General features: G+C 48.9%; 1 protein-coding gene and 1 pseudogene across 2 annotated transcripts; one reads left to right on the forward strand and one right to left on the reverse strand.

The window, feature by feature from the left end:
- Positions 1–905: 905 nt before the first annotated feature.
- On the reverse strand, positions 906–6,311 carry LOC125509864 (uncharacterized; annotated as a pseudogene). The gene is made up of 4 exons (XR_015602381.1): positions 5,849–6,311; positions 5,486–5,756; positions 1,782–5,386; positions 906–1,678 (listed from the first exon to the last, which is right to left on the reverse strand). The product of XR_015602381.1 is annotated as an uncharacterized LOC125509864 (transcript).
- Positions 6,312–14,077: 7,766 nt separating this feature from the next.
- Positions 14,078–14,659, forward strand: LOC147972023 (uncharacterized). The gene has a single exon (XM_087524206.1). It carries the CDS (start codon positions 14,078–14,080, stop codon positions 14,657–14,659), a length of 582 nt encoding a protein of 193 aa, XP_087380332.1.
- Positions 14,660–17,768: the final 3,109 nt, after the last annotated feature.

Below are 17,768 nucleotides of genomic sequence, written 5' to 3' on the forward strand. Positions count from 1 at the left end.
GGCTGGCAGAGGAGCAGATAACTGGGGAGCTAGCATCCGAATATGCCACTGCAACCATGCTCGCGAAGGACCCGGGCATTGCCGACAAGCATCGGGCAATGTTTGATTCTATGCACAATACCCGCACCATCCGCCGCGAGTGGTGGCAGCTCCGTATGAACGAGGCGAAACACAATCGCCTTTTCGACAAGATTGGGGTGAAGAATGACGGCACGTTGGACCAACGCGTCCCCGATGCGAATGTCGGTAGCTCCACATCGTTCGCATCGGCCCGTAAAGACGACAAGGTCAAACCATCAGACTTAATCATCAACCTCATCTCCACTGGCGACATTGACGGCTAAGCGGACTCTGGCGAAGAGTAGGACTACCTACAGCTGCCAACGTCCGGCAAAGAGTAGACTATGGTCCGGTCTTTTTGTTATGTAAAAGACATTTTGATTATTAATGACCAATTTTTATCTGTTGACTCGAGTTGGATGGTATTCGCCTTTGTCACCGTTTGCGGACACGTTGAACGTATGTGTGAATATTTGACGTGTCCATTTTAAAGATCTCTGCTTTGGAGTTGCCCTTACTCCGCATGAAAACTTTGTGTTCACGAAAACTAAAAGGAGAATTGCATGCTAAAATAAAACTTCAACGAGAATTTAACAGAGCTCGAATTTGCATGAGCTGTGAATTGTTGTATGCCTCGAACACACAGCCTGACTTGAGAAAAATATATCAAAGTGCTCAAAATAATCTAAGAAAATCCCGTCAAAAACTATCATTCCAATGAAAGAACTGTTAAAACTTCAGCACAAACAGAGCAGGAAAGGTGAATACTCTGTTTGCTGCACACCGTGGAAACACCGCCAGACTGCAAAAATACAGAGTGCTCGATTTTTTCTGAAGGGATTCCCATTTAATAAAGAATATTGCCCTGTGTGGACTGATCATGATTTCTAAGAACAGAGCAAGTTGCCGTACCTCTACACATCACATGATTCTAAATTTTTTTGAAACAATTCCTCATGAACAGAGTGTTAAATTTCCCGGACAAACAGTGTTAGAAACATGCATTTTCTGTTTTTGTATGCCCATGAATACACTGGGACGGAAAAATCTGGGAAAAGATTCCAAAAATCAAGCATTTTCATATGCTGTGGTATCTACCCCGGACAACACGTCCGGCCTCGAAAAAATAGGAAGTGATGAATCAAATCTGTATCAGTTCTTGAAAATACAACATCATTGTACAATGATTTACTTATACAGTTACACTCACGGGTTTCTCAGTACAGCCTGTTATTGGGGAATCCAGTTTTGTCTTTTGGCCAATTGGAACATGCTGTACAGGAGGTTCCCAAGAGCGAGACAATGGATTCATCCAGAAACCAGCGAGAAATTCAGAATGGTGATATGGAAAAGGCTGGAACTGAGCAAGTGCATTAGACAGATAAGCGGGCGACGGATTTTTCCTTTTTCCTAGGTGGGGTGGGGAGGCACCTTACAAAAGGATCAAAACTGTAGCTGCGCGTATAACTGGAAATCCCAACAAGTAGAGAACAAACATTATCAAACTTTTTAGCTGAGTATAATTGGAAATCCCAACAGGTGGAGAAAAAATATTGAGAATATGATTATCATCATGACCACATGAGGTTGAGGATGATGTCCTGAAGTGAAACCAAATCTGTTCATATCACAAGAAAAATAAGTTAAGCATTTTTCACCCCCTTCAAATGTAAGTACTGTAACAGGTGACATAGTCCACGCAATGCTAGAAGTATATATACCTTACAAAGATACTCTGTGATCAGTCCGCATAGTCCCCATCAATTTTGACCTCTAGCTTGCTTGTTGCGAACAATCTGCATTGTTCTGATAACTTGTCACTGCACTCGCGGATTACCAGTTCTTCTAGCGAAGGTGGGAGGCCCTCCTTCGAAAGCACTAGGTTGGGATTACAAGCTATGATCTTCAACGTCTTGAGGGAAGAAAGACCCCGCAGCCCCGCAGGAAGACCCACTAGATAGTAACAATATTCAAATTGCAGCTCTTGCAGGGACCTAAGGAGCAGAAGCACTCCCTCTTGCTCATCTGTTAGTCTCGTTGCACCCAAAAAACTAAGTGTTAGGCTTCGGAGGCTGCTGAGGCCCTTGCAGAATGTCGTGTTAAGGGGAGACAAGTCATTGACCTCGAGACTTTCCAGTGCAGGGAATAACTCAATTCCCTCAATTGGCTCATAACTCTCCAATGGTATTTTCAAATGCTTGAGGTTCACTAGGGATGGCAAGCCCTCTAGTGCGACAAGCGAATCACACAAATTTATTTCCAAGCGTTCCAGCGACGTGCAGGAGTGCAGCTGTAGTGATTCCAATACCAAAGACCTAAGGGTTCCAACCAATTGCATGCCCTCTAATCCGACGAGCTGATCACAACATATAATTTTCAAATCTTCCAACGCCGTACATGAATCCAGCTGTAGATATTCCAAATTTCCTTCAATTACTTCTAACTTTTTGAGGTGGGCGACATTACCCACAAAGCAGGGCCGCAGAGCTTTTCGGGAATAATGAGACCAATAAAGATGTTCAAGTGATTGTGGGAGGAGACATCTTCCATTCTCTTGGCCGTCTTCCTCAACCTCCTCCTTACGAGATGTAAATCCAGCAAAGCCTTCCCTACTCCCGTCAAATATTAGACGAGGGCATTCACAAATTGATATCTTTCTGAGATTCAGCGGAATGTGTACGAGTCCGTCTACAGCTGAGCTTGGCCGTGTGTCATCCGCATATCCTGATGACGAAACCTTGAAAGATGAGAGAAAGTTTGATTGAACATTTCCTTCCTCTTCTGTCTTCAACTGTTTCAGCAGCGGGCAGTTGTATAATTGCAACTCCTTCAGGGTTGGCGAATGTCGCAGCATCAGAGATAACAACTTCCCCGTTATTGAACATCCTGTAATATGGAGACTTTCAAGAAATGGAGAGCAACATCATTTGTAGTTATCATGTCTTCATGGGTATGTTCTGGCATAACATCTTGTAGTTCATGGCAGTACTTCATGTGCAAACTCTTTAAAGAGATGAGCTGACTTAATCCTCTGAATGAAGTAGATGTTAGGTTTTCGAACCCAGATATCTTCAAGTACTTGATATCCTTAAGATTATAGAATGCCAAAATTTTATCATCCAATGCCATCTTCCCACCCTTTCCAGCAATTTCAAATGTTTTGGTGGAAGATCCCTCCATTGTCCTAATTGTTGAAACCTCATTAATTAATAGTTTAGAAAATATGGCTGAAGGCGGAAAGGGGCTCTGTACATGCAAATGAGGACAATCAGACACAATGAGCCTCCTCAAACTGGGCAACCATGACTTATGCTCAATTTCATGGTTATGACCTTTCTGAAACAGATCAAACACCTCAAGTGCAGGGCAATCATAGATCTCCAACACCTTTAAAATAGACTTCATATCCCCCATAGAAGTACAGGAGCATCTCTGTAAATCAGGCATTCCATCTATAACTAGCTCCTCCAATGATGGAACCAATACTTCTCTTACTCTCTCCATGTTGCTCAACTTCAACCTTCTAAGAAACCGAAGCATCCCTAAAGGTGGAAGTATTCTCCATTCTTCAGAGTCCTCTAGATCAACGATATAGAAAGCAACATCCAATACCTGAAGATGGAAAAACTTGCTCAAAACATGAGGCAAAGGCTTGTGCTCAGCATTATCATCCTCAAGTTTTAGATACCAAAGACGTGTAGGATTGACCAAGCTACACAAGATAGAATTAAAATCAGTAGACGTTCCAGACATTTGCAGTAGACGCAGATTATTTGTTTTTTGAAACACATCTTGGAATGCTTTGAAGAAAAAGAAGTCATATTTCCCAATTAACACCAATGTCCTCAACTTTCTCACTGATGCGACTATATTTTGTAAGAAAAATTCAAACATCTCACTATGAGGTATGTTCCCAGTCTGGTCATCCCTCCAATATATAGAATTGGTTACTATGGACAAGTGATGTACATTTGGAAAAATATCATTGCATTGCAAACCATCCAAAGTTGCACACTCAGTTCTTGAAACTAGTCTTGCAAAATCATGCATCAGGCCACACATAACATAGCAAGATAGACTTTGAACTAGTTCAAACAAGCCCAGGTTCACCAAGTCAGTCAGATAGCAGCGTCCAATTTCCTCCAAACTCTTACTTGAATGACCACGCTTCACAAATCCCTGTGAAATCCAAAGACGAACTAGCTCCTCAGCATTAAATCCATAATTGTAGGGGAATATAGAACAATATGAGCAGCATAGTTGTACATGGTAGGGCAGCTCATCATAGGAAAGCTTCAAAGAAGCCATGATGCCACCAGTGTGGTTAAGGGATTTCCAAGCTTCGGTCTTGAGAATGTTACTCCAATGATCCACAGTAAGATGATTTTTTAGTAGTGCGCCTACAGTTTGTGATGCTAATGGGTTTCCGATTAACTTCTGTGCTATTTTCTGCCCTAAGTCACTTAGACTTGCTTGCTCTTCGTAATTCTCATCACCAAATGCACATGCTTTAAAAAATAGCCAGAAATCATCACTTTTCAAACCATCTAAGTTAATTGCTCCAATTGTACCTCTCGTTTGGGCAATAGACGGTTTTCTAGTTGTCATAATAATCATATTGCCATTTGCACTACCAGAATTGAAAGGAGCCAACAATTTGTTCCATCGGCCATCATCCATGTCTTCCCAGACATCATCCAAAACAAGTAGAACCCTCTTTGATTTAATATGACCCTCCAAGACCTCCTGAAGCTTGGTAAAACTGCATATGCCATCACAAGTTTCTTGGGAGACGCAATCTAACATCTCTCTTGTTAGTCTCATTTCATCAAAGTCTTTAGACACCCAAATCCATATCTTATGATCAAATTGACTTTCCAAAGCTAGATCATTGTATACAAGCTGAGCGAGAGCTGTCTTCCCAACTCCTCCGATGCCTACAATAGGCAGAATAGTGACACCAGCAGTTGATTTGTGTTCTTTTATCAACGTTCTGATGGATCCCCTCTCTTGAGATCTCCCATACACTTTTCCTTGAACGAGACTTGATGTTCTTCGGCGTGGATCTGAGATTGTACGCTGAAAGTGATTTGAACTTGCAACACCAGACTCTGACCCAAGTATCTTGAGAAGCCATGTGATAGCCTCTCGCTTGCCTTGCAGCTGACTAGTGATGTCTTGTATCCTTTCGGAAAATGCCTCCTTGTTCCACCCGTTTAGGTCACCTGCGGCAATGTGCGTTGACTCCTGACCAGTTCTCATCCTTTTCCTGCTGGACGAATTACCAGCTGCAACGGGCCTAGGAATTGTAGTAGCATCAGCGGTGCTGCGATGAGAAATAGATCATGGATTAGTAGATGCATCTGTATTAAAAAAAAGACTCGCAAAAGTGTGCCGGTGCAATGCAGAAAAATAATCTAGGTACCGTGAAGAAGGGTCAGTTGCTCCACGTTTGTGGTTACAAGCTTTGCTCTTGAGATGATTGCGCAAAACTGATGTCCCTTTTTTGGTTTCACACATAAGCTCTGTTTGACAGTGCTTACATCTTGCTCTAGTAGGCCCTCTGTTTTGTTCAAGAAATGCTATGATTTCAAATTGATTCCATACCTGGGACCGTAACCTGCTACTCTGTACATTGTCAGCATTTTGTCTAGAAATCTCAACTTGCTGCGCTCCATCCGTTTCCAGCATTGTCTCTAAAGTAGAAGAAAAATGGATTGGAACTGCCAATTAGCAAGCAATTCAGCAGTACGTAGTAGGATCTAAATTCATCACCGAAATTAATTACCAGGTTGGAGCTCCTGCTGCAGCCTGTAGCAGTCCAACTCGTCGACCACATCGTCGGCGTCATAGAGCAGCTCCTTGACGGCTGCGAGAGATCGGGCCAGCGGCTTGTTCCCGGCTGCCCTTCCGTGCACAGCAGAAACCACCATCTCCACTGCCTCCACCTCGGACTTGAGCTGCCCGATGTCGTTGCCGAGACCAGCTTGCCGGATCCATGACTCCAGCTTGCCGCCGGCTGAGAGATTTGCAAGGATGGTGTCGGCAAGCCACCCAATCGCAGGCTCCAGGGCCGCGTCTTCCACCGCCTCCATCAGGAGATCCCGCGGAACGGCGGTAGCAGCAGATGCAGAGGGCAGCAGCTGGATGCGGAGTTCGATTTGGTAGCTCAGAGAGGGGATGAGATGCAGCGGCAGTGAATGAGATTGAGGAAAGCGATGAAACGACAGGGCTCCAGACTTGAGAGACGTTCAGATTGCTACTCGTGTCGTATTTCCTTCTTTTAAGGTATATACTCGCATCGTATTCCTATTTTGCCCCTCTCACATGGGCTGTCCTCTCAACGACCTCCCTCGTTCCCTTGCCTAAAAAAAAAAACCTCCCTCGTTCCCGGGAAAGCACAAATTTTTGGGTAAGATCGCTAATTAGAGACTACTCTTCATCTCCTGAATCGTGTATTACGAACCATTTTCATCATTAGATTTTTTGTTGACATCTTCAACGCTACATCAAACCATGTTAATAGAATTCGATGAACTTTCTTTTGTGGAAAAAACCAAAAATAGAAAAACAGTTCCCGTGTTAATAGAATTTTTGTTTTCCACTTTTTTCTAGGAAGCATGCCTACGCGTTTTCACTCCTTGGAAATCATAATCGTGCTTCTCGTGAAAACACAAGTTGTGCTTTTTCCTTTTTTTGGAAGCAAAGTTGTGTTTGTCCTACAACCATGCTTCTCGTGAAAGCATGAACTATACTTCTCACGAAAGCACAACTGTGCTTTGTGCTTCTCGCGAAAAATCATTACTTTCTGAAAGAAAAAACAATAAAGATTTTCCACCAAAACCTAGGGAAACCTAGCAAAAGCCAAAAAAATCAAACAAAACTCGAAAATGTTGCAAAAAAATAAAATTCAAAGATGCACCAGCACACAACACGGGCCGATGTTTGGGTGCACCAAGTGGCGCTCTCTAGGCCACAAAAAGTGACAGCTGGGTTCCCCAAAAAGGGAACCCTCTAATTAGTCGGTCCCACTATTGGGCACTAATGTGTGCCGATCGTAACGAGCACGACAACACGCATCACTTACGTCCCACTTATATGGGCAACAACCAGCAAGTGGAGAAGGCGCTAGCGAGTGAGGGCACACCAGCCATACACAATTTTCTGATATTTTTCACTTTGCTTTTCTAATATTTTAGTCGGCTTAATTTCAATTTTTAGATATCCATGAATACGGTTTTTTTTCATGTTCAAAACCTCATGACGTTAAAAAATGTTTGTAAATTTGGAAAAACATCAAAAATTTGAAAATTGTGTTCACAAACTGGGAAAATGTTTGTAATTTCTAAAATATTCAAGAATTTCAAAAAAATAATGAATTCAAAATTTATTAGGGAATTAAATGTTTCGATTTTTTTTGAATTTTAAACAACTTTTTAGAGCATTCACAAATTTTTCCATAAATTTAACATTATTCAGAATTTCTTTACATAAAAAATCATGAATTCATAAAATGTTGTAGAATTAAAACAATGTTCATGAATATTAATATTTTTGCATAAATTAAGAAAATGTTCTTAATTGTAGAAAAATATTCATTAATTTTAAAAATGTTCATAAATTCAGAAAATCATATTGTTTTAGAAAAGTAGTCGCAAATTTAATAAATTGTTCACAGATTTAAAAGGCTGTTCATAAATTAGAAAGATATTTGTGGAAAGTTAAAGAGTTTAAGGATTTCAAAAATATTTAAAAGTATTTGTGAATTTAAAATATCCACGGATTATTAAATAATGTCACAAAAAGGAAAATAAAAATAGATGGAAAAATCATGAAAAGATCGTTCTGAACCCTTCCCGAAACCGCATGGAAAGTTTTAGAAGCTTTTGTAAACTGGCCCGAATCCTCCTCGAATCAGGGCATGTACAATGATGGCATATGGATACATATGCCTCATGACAAAAAATAATTTGAGGCACCTATATTTATTTTTTCTCCCCAATGCAAGCTACCACTAGTGGGCCTCATTAAGAAATAAAAAATAAAAACTCTATTACACATGCATCTCTACTTTTCACTCTAACCTTTTCAGCTTTTGTCACCGGACCACACTTTTTCTCTTCAAACACCCGCCTTCTAAAAAGGATTCCGCTTCCCTATCCGAACCTACTTTACGTCATACCCGATCTTACATGGCATGCAAGGCATCACTTTGAGGCTATGCATTGTACATGCCCTCAGACTGCCTCCTCTTGTGAGCCCGCGAAGAGATGGCGCCAGTGAGCGAGTTCTATCGACACAAGTGCTATATCTAGCATTAAGCGAGTGCTCCTTTCGTCTGGCTAAAGCTTTTCGGCCGCGCTGTAGTGAATAGGCCGGGCCAAGTTCTATCTGTTTTTTCGTTTGCTTATTCATTCGACATGCTCGGTTGGTTGGTCGTTTTCGTGTTTTCATTTTTTTTCTTATCGTTTTCTTTATTATTTCTTGGTTTCTTCACTTTTATTTTTTTCTGTTTTCTTTGATTTTTCATCGGTTTTCTTACTTTTTCGTTTTTTTTCTATTTTTGTTTCTTTACTTGGTTTTCTTTGTTTTTTTTCTTTGCTTTCTTTGGTTTTTATTTATTTATTCCTTGGTTTTCATCTGTTTTCTTTTTTTATTCTTTTTGCATTTATTACTTTATTTTTTTAATTTTTTCCTTTGGTTTATTCTATTTTTTTCATTAATTGTTGCTTTTCTAGGTTTCTTCTGGTTTCATTATACAATTTTTGTACATGTCAACAACATTTTTCGAATACACGTTTAACATTCTCTCAATACAAGTGTAACATTTTTTATGTATGGTTAACTTTTTTTTTTCTAATACGCATTTTTACATTTTAAAATATAAGATATAGATATAAATATAGATATAGATGTTTGCACATGGAAATACAAAATATAGGAAGTTAAATTAACAGGATTAATTAGCTCATTACTCTTAAGCGTCATCAAGTTATTTCACATCGATTGAGAACTACGTCGGAAACAATAACTAGAGACCGAAGCACACACTAGATTGCATCATAATGAATAACCAAAGCCGGGCGGAGGGTGATGAGGTACAATTCCATGCCAGTCGGTGCAAGGAGAATGGGTGAGGGCTCCTGCGACTCGCCCGGCTTCGTCCGGGGGCGCGGCCGCAACTCACTCCTCGCCGTCCTCCTCAAGCCCGGCAGTCGTCCCCAGCCACCTCCACGCCGCTGTGGTTGCTGGCTCCTGCCTTGGAGGTAACCCTACCCTGCTCTCTGTTGGTAGTTCGTTTCATGCTCGTCCCTGTGCCTCTGTTCCGCGTCCTGGAATTGCTTTCCGTCAGCGTGTGCTGGCCTATTTCCTCTCCTTAGTCCCCCACGATTTGGTGGCCTTCCCTGAGCTTGGCCCTCCCGGCATCCTGTGGGTCGTCGCTCCCTTCCCGTCGAAGTGCTTTTCAGCTGGCGGGTGGCGAGTCTTCTCTCCTACTTCTTCTGTTCCCCGGATGAACAGCTAGTCGTCTCACCAGATCGAGCCTTGGTTTTCTCGGTTGAGGTCACGAGCCCCGTCGTCACCGAGTTTCTCGTCGCCGTTGGCCCTGGGCTCATGCCCGCCATTAACCTTGCTCTGTTCAGCTCGAGTGGTGGGGCCTACGCTGCTGCGGCCAAGGCTCGGGCTCGCCCCGTGTGCGTTGCTGCCCGTTGCCACCAACCAGGTGTTACTGCGGGAGCGTCTAGGGCTAGGCGCCGTAGCCTTTTAGGAATTTCGTGCCCCATCCCTTTAGATGTTAATTCCCTCAGTTTGCTCCCCCTGCCGCGGGCTAACGTTTCGCTCGCTGATTCGTCGAGAACCCCCGAGCGATCTCCAGCCCATCCTGCACCCGATCTCCCGGCGAGTTTGGTCGCGTCCCCGTGCGACAACTCGGTTGTCGGTAGCGGTTGTCCGCCGCACATTGACTGCGCGGGAGATGATGGCCCCGCGACGGCTCTCATCTGCGTTTACTTCCCGGGCTGCTGCAGGGAAAAGCCCCTACCGGGACGCTCTCCCCGATTCGTATCCATAAACCTCCCCAGCGCCCTCTCATCCCCCCTCTTGCTCTCTGGTTGCTTCCGCTGCCTCTCCATCCTCCATTACGTCAGAGACTGCCGCGACCCCGTCCGTGGCCGACGTTGTCGTGTCTCAGGGCACCGTGCCGGCTCGCCGCGTTGTGCCATGGCATCCCCCCGCAAGCTTTCGTCCTCCCATGTCGCCAACGCCTCTCTTTCCAGGCCCGTGACCGCTCCCACTCCCCCGCCTCCACCCCTGCCGCCACCCGCCCGTCGTCCGGCCACCCCATACCCCTTTGCGCGTCCCCGCGTGGCCAGGCCCCCAGATGTCGTGCCCCTGCTCGGGGGGTTCGAGACTGGGGGACCAAGCTCGCCGGCTGCGGCGTCTCCGGAGGAGTGCAGGGAGCCACGGTTTCGCGACATCTCCACCTCCGCTGTGGTGTCTTCTCCACCGCCGTCCCCGGTCCCTTCCTCTCCGGTGACCAGCCACCCGGAGCCGGTCGTTGCCGCTCCGCCTCCGCCTCGCGCCTTAGGGCAAGGGCAAGTTGCTCCTCGACTGGCTCCCGGGGGAGAGGGAGGGCAGGGTCTGGCAGCGCCCCAATGTCAATCATGGGCTCGTCGGCGGTCTCGGAGTCGTCTCGGTCCTCGGGACGCTCCATTGCAGCTGAGTCCCGCCGTCCTGACTCGGTTGAGGTGTTCATGCCGGAGGGCGACTACGCCGCGGCCATGAGGCTTGCGGTCGTCACCATCGAGCCGTCCAACGCCTTCTTCAATGATACGGCGGCGGTCCAGGCGCCTCTCCTCCGCCATATCGGCCACATCCTCCCTAAGACGATTCCCTCGTCGATCGGCACGATGTACCTTCATTTCGCCACTCCGGCAGATCGCAAGGAAGCCATGCGCCACCAGCCTTTCATGCATGAGGGGGCGCATATCGACCTTCACCGTGACGAACGGTTCGGGCGTATGGACATGCATGTGGGGACGTGTGCCCTCCTTGCAGCCACCTGCTTCCCCACCGAGCACTTGAAGCCTGCCGGCATCGCTGCGGCCTTCACATCATTCGGCAAAGTGTTGGAGATCGATCCTCTGGTTCTAGCGGGGAAGGAGCTGGCCACGGTGAGGGTGGTGGTGCGCCTCCGCAACCCACGCAATGTGCCCTGCGATGTCTGGTATATCGGCAGCCGCTGGGGGGTCTGGGTGATCTCTGTTTGGCCGGTGCGCGCGTGGGCTGCCGGAGACTCCTTCACTAGAGAGGGGGTGTAGCTCCCTTTCTTCCGTGACCTGCCTTCGCTGTTCGCACACAACTTTCCTGTCCTCCAGGGGACCCCGACAGGGCATGGCCGCGGTGGCGGTGTTAACGCTCCTTCCTTCCAGGGCGTGGGTGTGGTGGTGGGCGGCAGCTTGCCTCGGTGCTTCGTGTGCTTGGCGCGCCGCCCCTCCCAGTCCAGGTCGGAGCTCTCTCCCTGCCTCTAGCCCACCCTGCTCCGCATGCTGCCGCGCCGCTCCCCCTCGGCTCGCCTCTCCTCTCGGACTCGGCGAGCTCCCATTCTCGGGTAACTATAGTCGAGATGGACAAGACTCTACCCGATGGCAATGTGGAGGACGGGGGAGGTGAGGCCCGTCGCAATCTCCGTCTGGCTAAGGAGAGTGCATCATGGGTCAGCATCGAAGCTAAAGCTGTCCGACTCAAAGCTTTGAAAGAAGCTCTCTTGGGCTGCTCTCCCAGGCTCAAGACGAGGGTGGAGACGGACACGATCCTGGATGCTGTTGTTGCTCCTTTGGGCAAGAAGAAGGTGGCGAGCCTTCGCTCTGCCGCCTCCATTCCTGCTGCCCCGGTGCCAGTCCCCGCAGATGACTAGTAGGCCTACTTTGGTTGCTGTTCGGAGGGTGGAGCGACTGCCTCCCCCCTCGGTTATCTGCCCTCCCTCGGGTCGGCTTCTATCTTTCTTTCACTCTTTTCCTCTCCCTAGTTGGGCTTTTCTTAGCGTCCGTTGCTCTGGTGTGTGGGGTTGTAACGGGGAGTAATTCTGTGAGAACTATTCGCATATTTTCCTGGAATGTCCAAGGTTTGGGTTCTAAGGACAAATGTGATGTTGTGAAGAACCTCGTGGTCTCCATAAACCCTTGTTTTGTTTGCCTTCAGGAGAGAAAGTTATCTTTCTTGGACTCCCGTAAAGCGGTTACTTTCCTTCCGGGGCGCCTCTCTGATTTCATCTCTAAAAATGCGGATGGGAGTCGCGGGGGGGACGGGGGGGGGGGGGGGGGGGAGGGGTGACGGCTTGGGATCCTACTCGCTACGCTCTGGTTTCCTCCTCAGAATCCCGCTTCTCTCTCACATTCACGTTGGTTTGCACTTCCTCCGCCGCGCGTGTGGTGATCACCAATGTGTACGGACCCTCTGATCACTCCCTTGTGGATGAGTTTCTGGGAGACATGGTTGCCTTGCATGCTCATGTCTCCGATGCCTGGCTCATGGTAGGCGATTTCAACCTTGTTCGTGCCCCGTCTGAAAAGAATAATGATCGTTTTGACGTCAGGCATGCTGCTAAGTTCAACTCTTTGATCAATACTCTTGCCCTCCACGAGCTCTACCTGTCAGATCGCTTGTTCACGTGGTGAAACCGGCAAGACCCTCCGATCCTTGCTCGGTTGGACTGGGCGTACTTTGACAATAGGTGGGACGCGGCCTTCCCCGACTCGACCATCTCCTCTCTCCCTCGTACTACGTTCGATCACGTCTCGCTTTCGGTGGCTGCATCCACCAAAATCCCTACCCCCTCCCGTTCTTCTTCGAAAACGTTTGTTTGACCGACCCTCTCTTCCTCCCCTCCACTCTTCCTTCCTGGACTAACTCGGTCCGAGGCACGGGCGCAACTGGAATTCTTTCTGCCAAAAAGAAAGCTTTCAGGTCTGCCTCCAAGGCATGGAAAAAGCGTCACCGATACATCCCCACTTTCGATAATGACTGCCGGTTCTTGATCGAGCTTTTTGATTTTTGGGAGGAAACCTCGCTTTGGGACGACGCTCGCCTGGCTCTTGGGAGCTCAATTCTCCGCCAAAGCGCTCACTGGCGTCAGCGCGGGAAGCATAGGGCGGTCTACGAGGGGGATGAGAACACGTAGTTCTTCCGCGCCTCCGCCTCACAGCGCTGTCGCTGTAACGCGATCCCCGCCCTGGTAGTCGAAGAGGTGCGCGTGGTGGATCATGCAGGCAAGGCCGCGGCGCTGCCGGGCTTCTTCACCGACCTCTTAGCCCGGCCGCGCCGGCCCATTTGGCGCTTCTCGCTCTGTGGGCTTTACGCCCGCTCTGCGAGGGTGGATGAGCCACCCCTCGTTGCGCCATTCAGCTGCGCCGAGATCAAAACGGCGGTCGATGCGCTTGACCACACCAGTGCGCCTGGCCCCGACGGGCTGGGCCCCGCCTTCTACCAAGCTGCTTGGGGGGAAGTGGTGGATGACATCCAGAAGCTGTTCGACAATATCCGTTCAGGTTCTGCCTCCCTGGACGGGATCAACCGGGCCTATGTGGCTCTCCTCCCCAAGACAACTGGAGTCCCGACGCCGGCTTATTTCCGTCCAGTCTCTCTGCAAAATGGAGACATAAAGATCTTATGCAGAGGGCTGACCGCCAGACTCTAGACGCAGATTGTGGCTTTGATTGATGAGGACCAGTCTGGTTTCCTGAAAGGGAGAAGTATCTCTGAAAACTTCATCTATGCCATTGAGTTGATCCAATGCTGTCACAAGAGAAACGCCCCCACGGTGGTGCTGAAGCTGGATTTTTTCAAAGCCTTCGACTCGATCAATTGGGAGAGCCTTCGCTCCGTCATGGAAGCTCGAGGGTTCCCGGCTGCCTGGTGTGATTGGATTGATGAGATCCTTCATTCGTCCCGCTCTGCGGCCTTGCTGAATGGCATGCCTGGGAAATGGTTCAAATTGAAGTGTGGTCTCCGTTAGGGGGACATGATCTCGCCTTACCTCTTTCTGATCGTGGCTGATGTGCTGCAGCAGTTGTATCCGCCAAGATACAATGATGAAACACCCCTGGTGCCCAATTCCCCGGTAGTGGTGCTTCATTATGCCGATGATATCCTGATCATCATGCGAGCATGTGAAGGAGGGGCAGCCCGTCTTCGTCAGATCCTGGATATGTTTGTTGAGGCTACTGGGTTAAAGATAAACTTCACCAAGAGCACGCTCGTCCCTGTTCATGTCGATCCAGAGACCCAGGAGGTGGTCGTACGAGCTTTGGGCTGCGCTGTGGGGTCTTTTCCACAAACTTATCTCGGTCTGCCTCTGTCTTGGAAAAAATTAAGGTTCGCGGACTTCCTGTCAATGCTGGCTAAAGTTGACAAATACCTGCTAGGCTGGGCGACGCGCCTCCTCTCTCATGCTGCGCGCCTGGTCATGATCAACGCGGTTCTTGACGCCTTGCCAACCTATGCCATGGCAGCTCTGCTCCTCCCCCCCGCTTTGATCACAGAACTGGATGCCATGAGAAGGGCCTTTCTGTGGAATGTTGCTGAGAGAGCTTCGGGAGCCTAGTGCTTGGTTGTGTGGGATCGGGTGTGCCACGCAAAAACTGAAGGTGGATTGGGTGTCCGCAGCCTTGCGACCCAGATCGAATGCCTCTTGCTGAAAATGATTCATAGGCTGAATACTGCTCCGCAATCAAGATGGGCTGCTTGGGTCTGGGCGGATGCAACTGGGCGCTCGCTCCTGGGGCGTGGTGACCACGCGCTGGGCGAGCAGGGAGGGGTTCTAGCTAGGTTGGTCCCCCTGTATCGTGCTCTCTCAACGGTTGGCGTGGGGGACAGGCGCACGGTCTCCTTCTGGTTGGATCACTGGCTGCCTTGCAGTGCTCTTGCGGCTGCCTTCCCTGCTCTTTTCTCCCATACCACATCAGCTGAAGTGACAGTCTGGCGGGTGAGAGCCGATGGGCTTCGCAGACACCTCGTCACGCGCCTCACACGAGTCGGAGAGCAGGAGCTGGCTGTTGTCTTGAGCAAGATTGAAACAACACCAGTCTGGGAGGGAGGGGATGAGCGGTCTCTCCTCCACATCTCGGCCCCGTGCGGGCGCCTGTCATCTGCCATGGCGTACCGACTGCTGAGGTTCGGAGGGGTGGTCACCCCATGGGCTGCATTCGTCTGGGATGCACGGGCACCATCGCAGGTCAAATTCTTCTGTTGGCTAATGGTGCAACGACGCATCCACACTAGAGATGTGCTGCTGAGGAAGCATATAGTTGAGACAGATGGTGTTGGCTGTCCTGTCTGTGAAGTGGCACTCGAGAGTGCAGATCATCTGATTCTCTCCTGGCCGTTCGCGGCGGCTTTCTGGAGGAAAATTGGTGTCGACGTCACTGACGCGGTGGTGGATAACCTAGGTCAGCTGGCTTCTTCAGCGAGCACAGTTGTCCGTTCCGCTCAGGAATTCTCTATGCTATGCTGTTGGCACTTGTGGAAACACTGAAATGTTGTGGTTTTTCAGGGCAGCGCCCCTCTCTTGACCGGTTGCTTGGCTGCTGTCGGGAAGACACCCTCTTGTGGCGTGGTCGCCTGAAAGAGCCCTGTCGAGCTCATGTCGGCATCTGGATGACGGCCTTGCGGTAGCGGGTTACGAGCTAGGGTTCGGCTTGCTGAGCGTCTTGATTGATGCTTGTAATCATCGGGGCTTTTTGCCTCTTTGATTAATATATTCAGGTGGGGGAAACTCCCCCCCAGGTGAAAATTAAAAAAAAACAACCAAAGCCCTTTCGGACAGACAACGCTACTACTACCTTCGTCCTGGTTTATTGGTCTCCTTCACATTTTACGCTAAATTTTGATCTTTAACTAACAAAATGTTAATGCATGTAACAAAAATAGTATCGGCTGGCCCCTAGTTTATTGGTGGCAATTTCAACATGATCTCAAATGCTGCTGACAAAAGCAATGCGCGCCTGAATCAGCGCATCATGTGGCGCTTCTGGGGGTTCATGGCCGACTGAAGCTGCAGTATCTTTACCTTCACGGAAGGCAATACACCTGGTCTAGTCTAGGAGGCTCACCCACACTGTCTTCTGTGCTGCCTTTCTTCAGCAGCGTTCGACCACTGCCGTCTCATGGTCGATTGTACCCCGCATTCCCTGGGGACATGACGATTCCACTTCGAGAATTGGAGGGTTCCAGCAGGTTGTTTTGATTGCATGGTCGAGCGTGGAACCAGCTCATGACCAGTTCAGGCGTATCTTCGATCGCCTGCGTTTCCCTGCCAGTCGCCTGCAAAGAAAGTTGGAGCACAAAGACGATCAGGAGCGTCTCTCGCCAATTGATGATCGCCCGCGAGCTCATCGCATGTCTGGACGCGGCCCAGGATATGCGCCCATTATCCATCGCCGAGACTTGTCTACGCCGCTGCCTGAAGGGCATGTACCTTGGGCTAGCGTGTCTCGAGCGCTCCATCTTGTGTCAGCGCGTCAAGCTTGCTTGGCTCCGCCAAGGGTGACGCCTCCTCTGCCTTCCACCGCATCCACGCCGCCCATCGTAAGCAGAAGAATAGAATCCTCTCTCCATGTTCCGGTGAAACGACCATCTCCACAGACGTCGCTCTCTCTCGCGCCGCTTTTGAGCACTTCTCAGCGATCATGGGCGCCGCAGACACGCATGATTTCTCCCTGCAGCTGGCCGAGGTTGATCCCAGGAGCTTCGACCTATCCGCACTGGACCACCCGTTCATTGCTGATGAGGTGTGGCGTCTGGCGTGCGGTCAAGCTGCTTCCATCTGGCAAGGCGCCCGGGCCCGATGGATTCTCGGCTGAATTCTTGCACAATTGCTGGGAAACAGTCAAGGACGACTTCATGAAGCCGTTTGACAAGCTGTATCACATGAATGGTCATGGGTTCCAGTGCCTCAACAAGGTGTTAACCACACTCCTCCCTAAGCGCGCTGATGTTGCTTCCCTGCTCGACTACCGGCCCATCAGTTTAATACACTTGGTCGCGAAGCTTGTCACGAAACTCTTGTCCCTCAGACTTGCCCCAAGGCTTGGTGAACTCGTCTCCATCAACCAGAGCGCGTTCATTGCTGAACGATGCATTCACGACAATTTTATGCTTGTACAGCAAACGGCGTGGCACCTCCACCATGCCAAGGCGCACCAGGTCCTCCTCAAGCTCGCGCATTTGACTCTGTCTCCTGGCCGTTCATGCTTGAGATCCTTAGGCATCTTGGATTCGGGCAACGCTGGCAGGAGTGGATGGTGATCCTCCTATCTACGGCCAGCATGCGCGTCCTCGTCAATGGGGTGCCAGGGCCCCCGATTCTGCACGCCAAGGGGTTCCCCGAGGGAGACCCTCTCTTGCCCATGTTGTTTGCATTTGTTATCGACGCTCTCAATTTTCTACTACAACATGCCATGAGATCCGGCATCCTGCACCGCCTGACCGCGTGACACATGGTGTCCAGTATGTCCTTATAAGCTGATGATGTCGCCATCTTCTGCCATCCGGACTCGATCGACCTGCGCGCTGTGATGACCCGCAAGTATACGGGATAGTTGTAGCCTCTTTCGATAAGTAAGAGTGTCGAACCCAACGAGGAGCTAAAGGTAGAACAAATACTCTCTCAAGTCCTATCGGCCACTGATACGACTCTACGCATGCTTGACGTT

The sequence above is a fragment of the Triticum urartu genome, chromosome 5A, assembly GCF_056163025.1.
Source record: "Triticum urartu cultivar PI428250 chromosome 5A, HENAU_Tu73, whole genome shotgun sequence".
NCBI lineage: Eukaryota > Viridiplantae > Streptophyta > Magnoliopsida > Poales > Poaceae > Triticum > Triticum urartu.

What these genes read in the sequence shown, in the direction of transcription:
- LOC147972023 (XM_087524206.1), top strand. Translation starts at nt 14,078, where the DNA reads ATGATCTCGCCTTACCTCTTTCTGATCGTGGCTGATGTGCTGCAGCAG.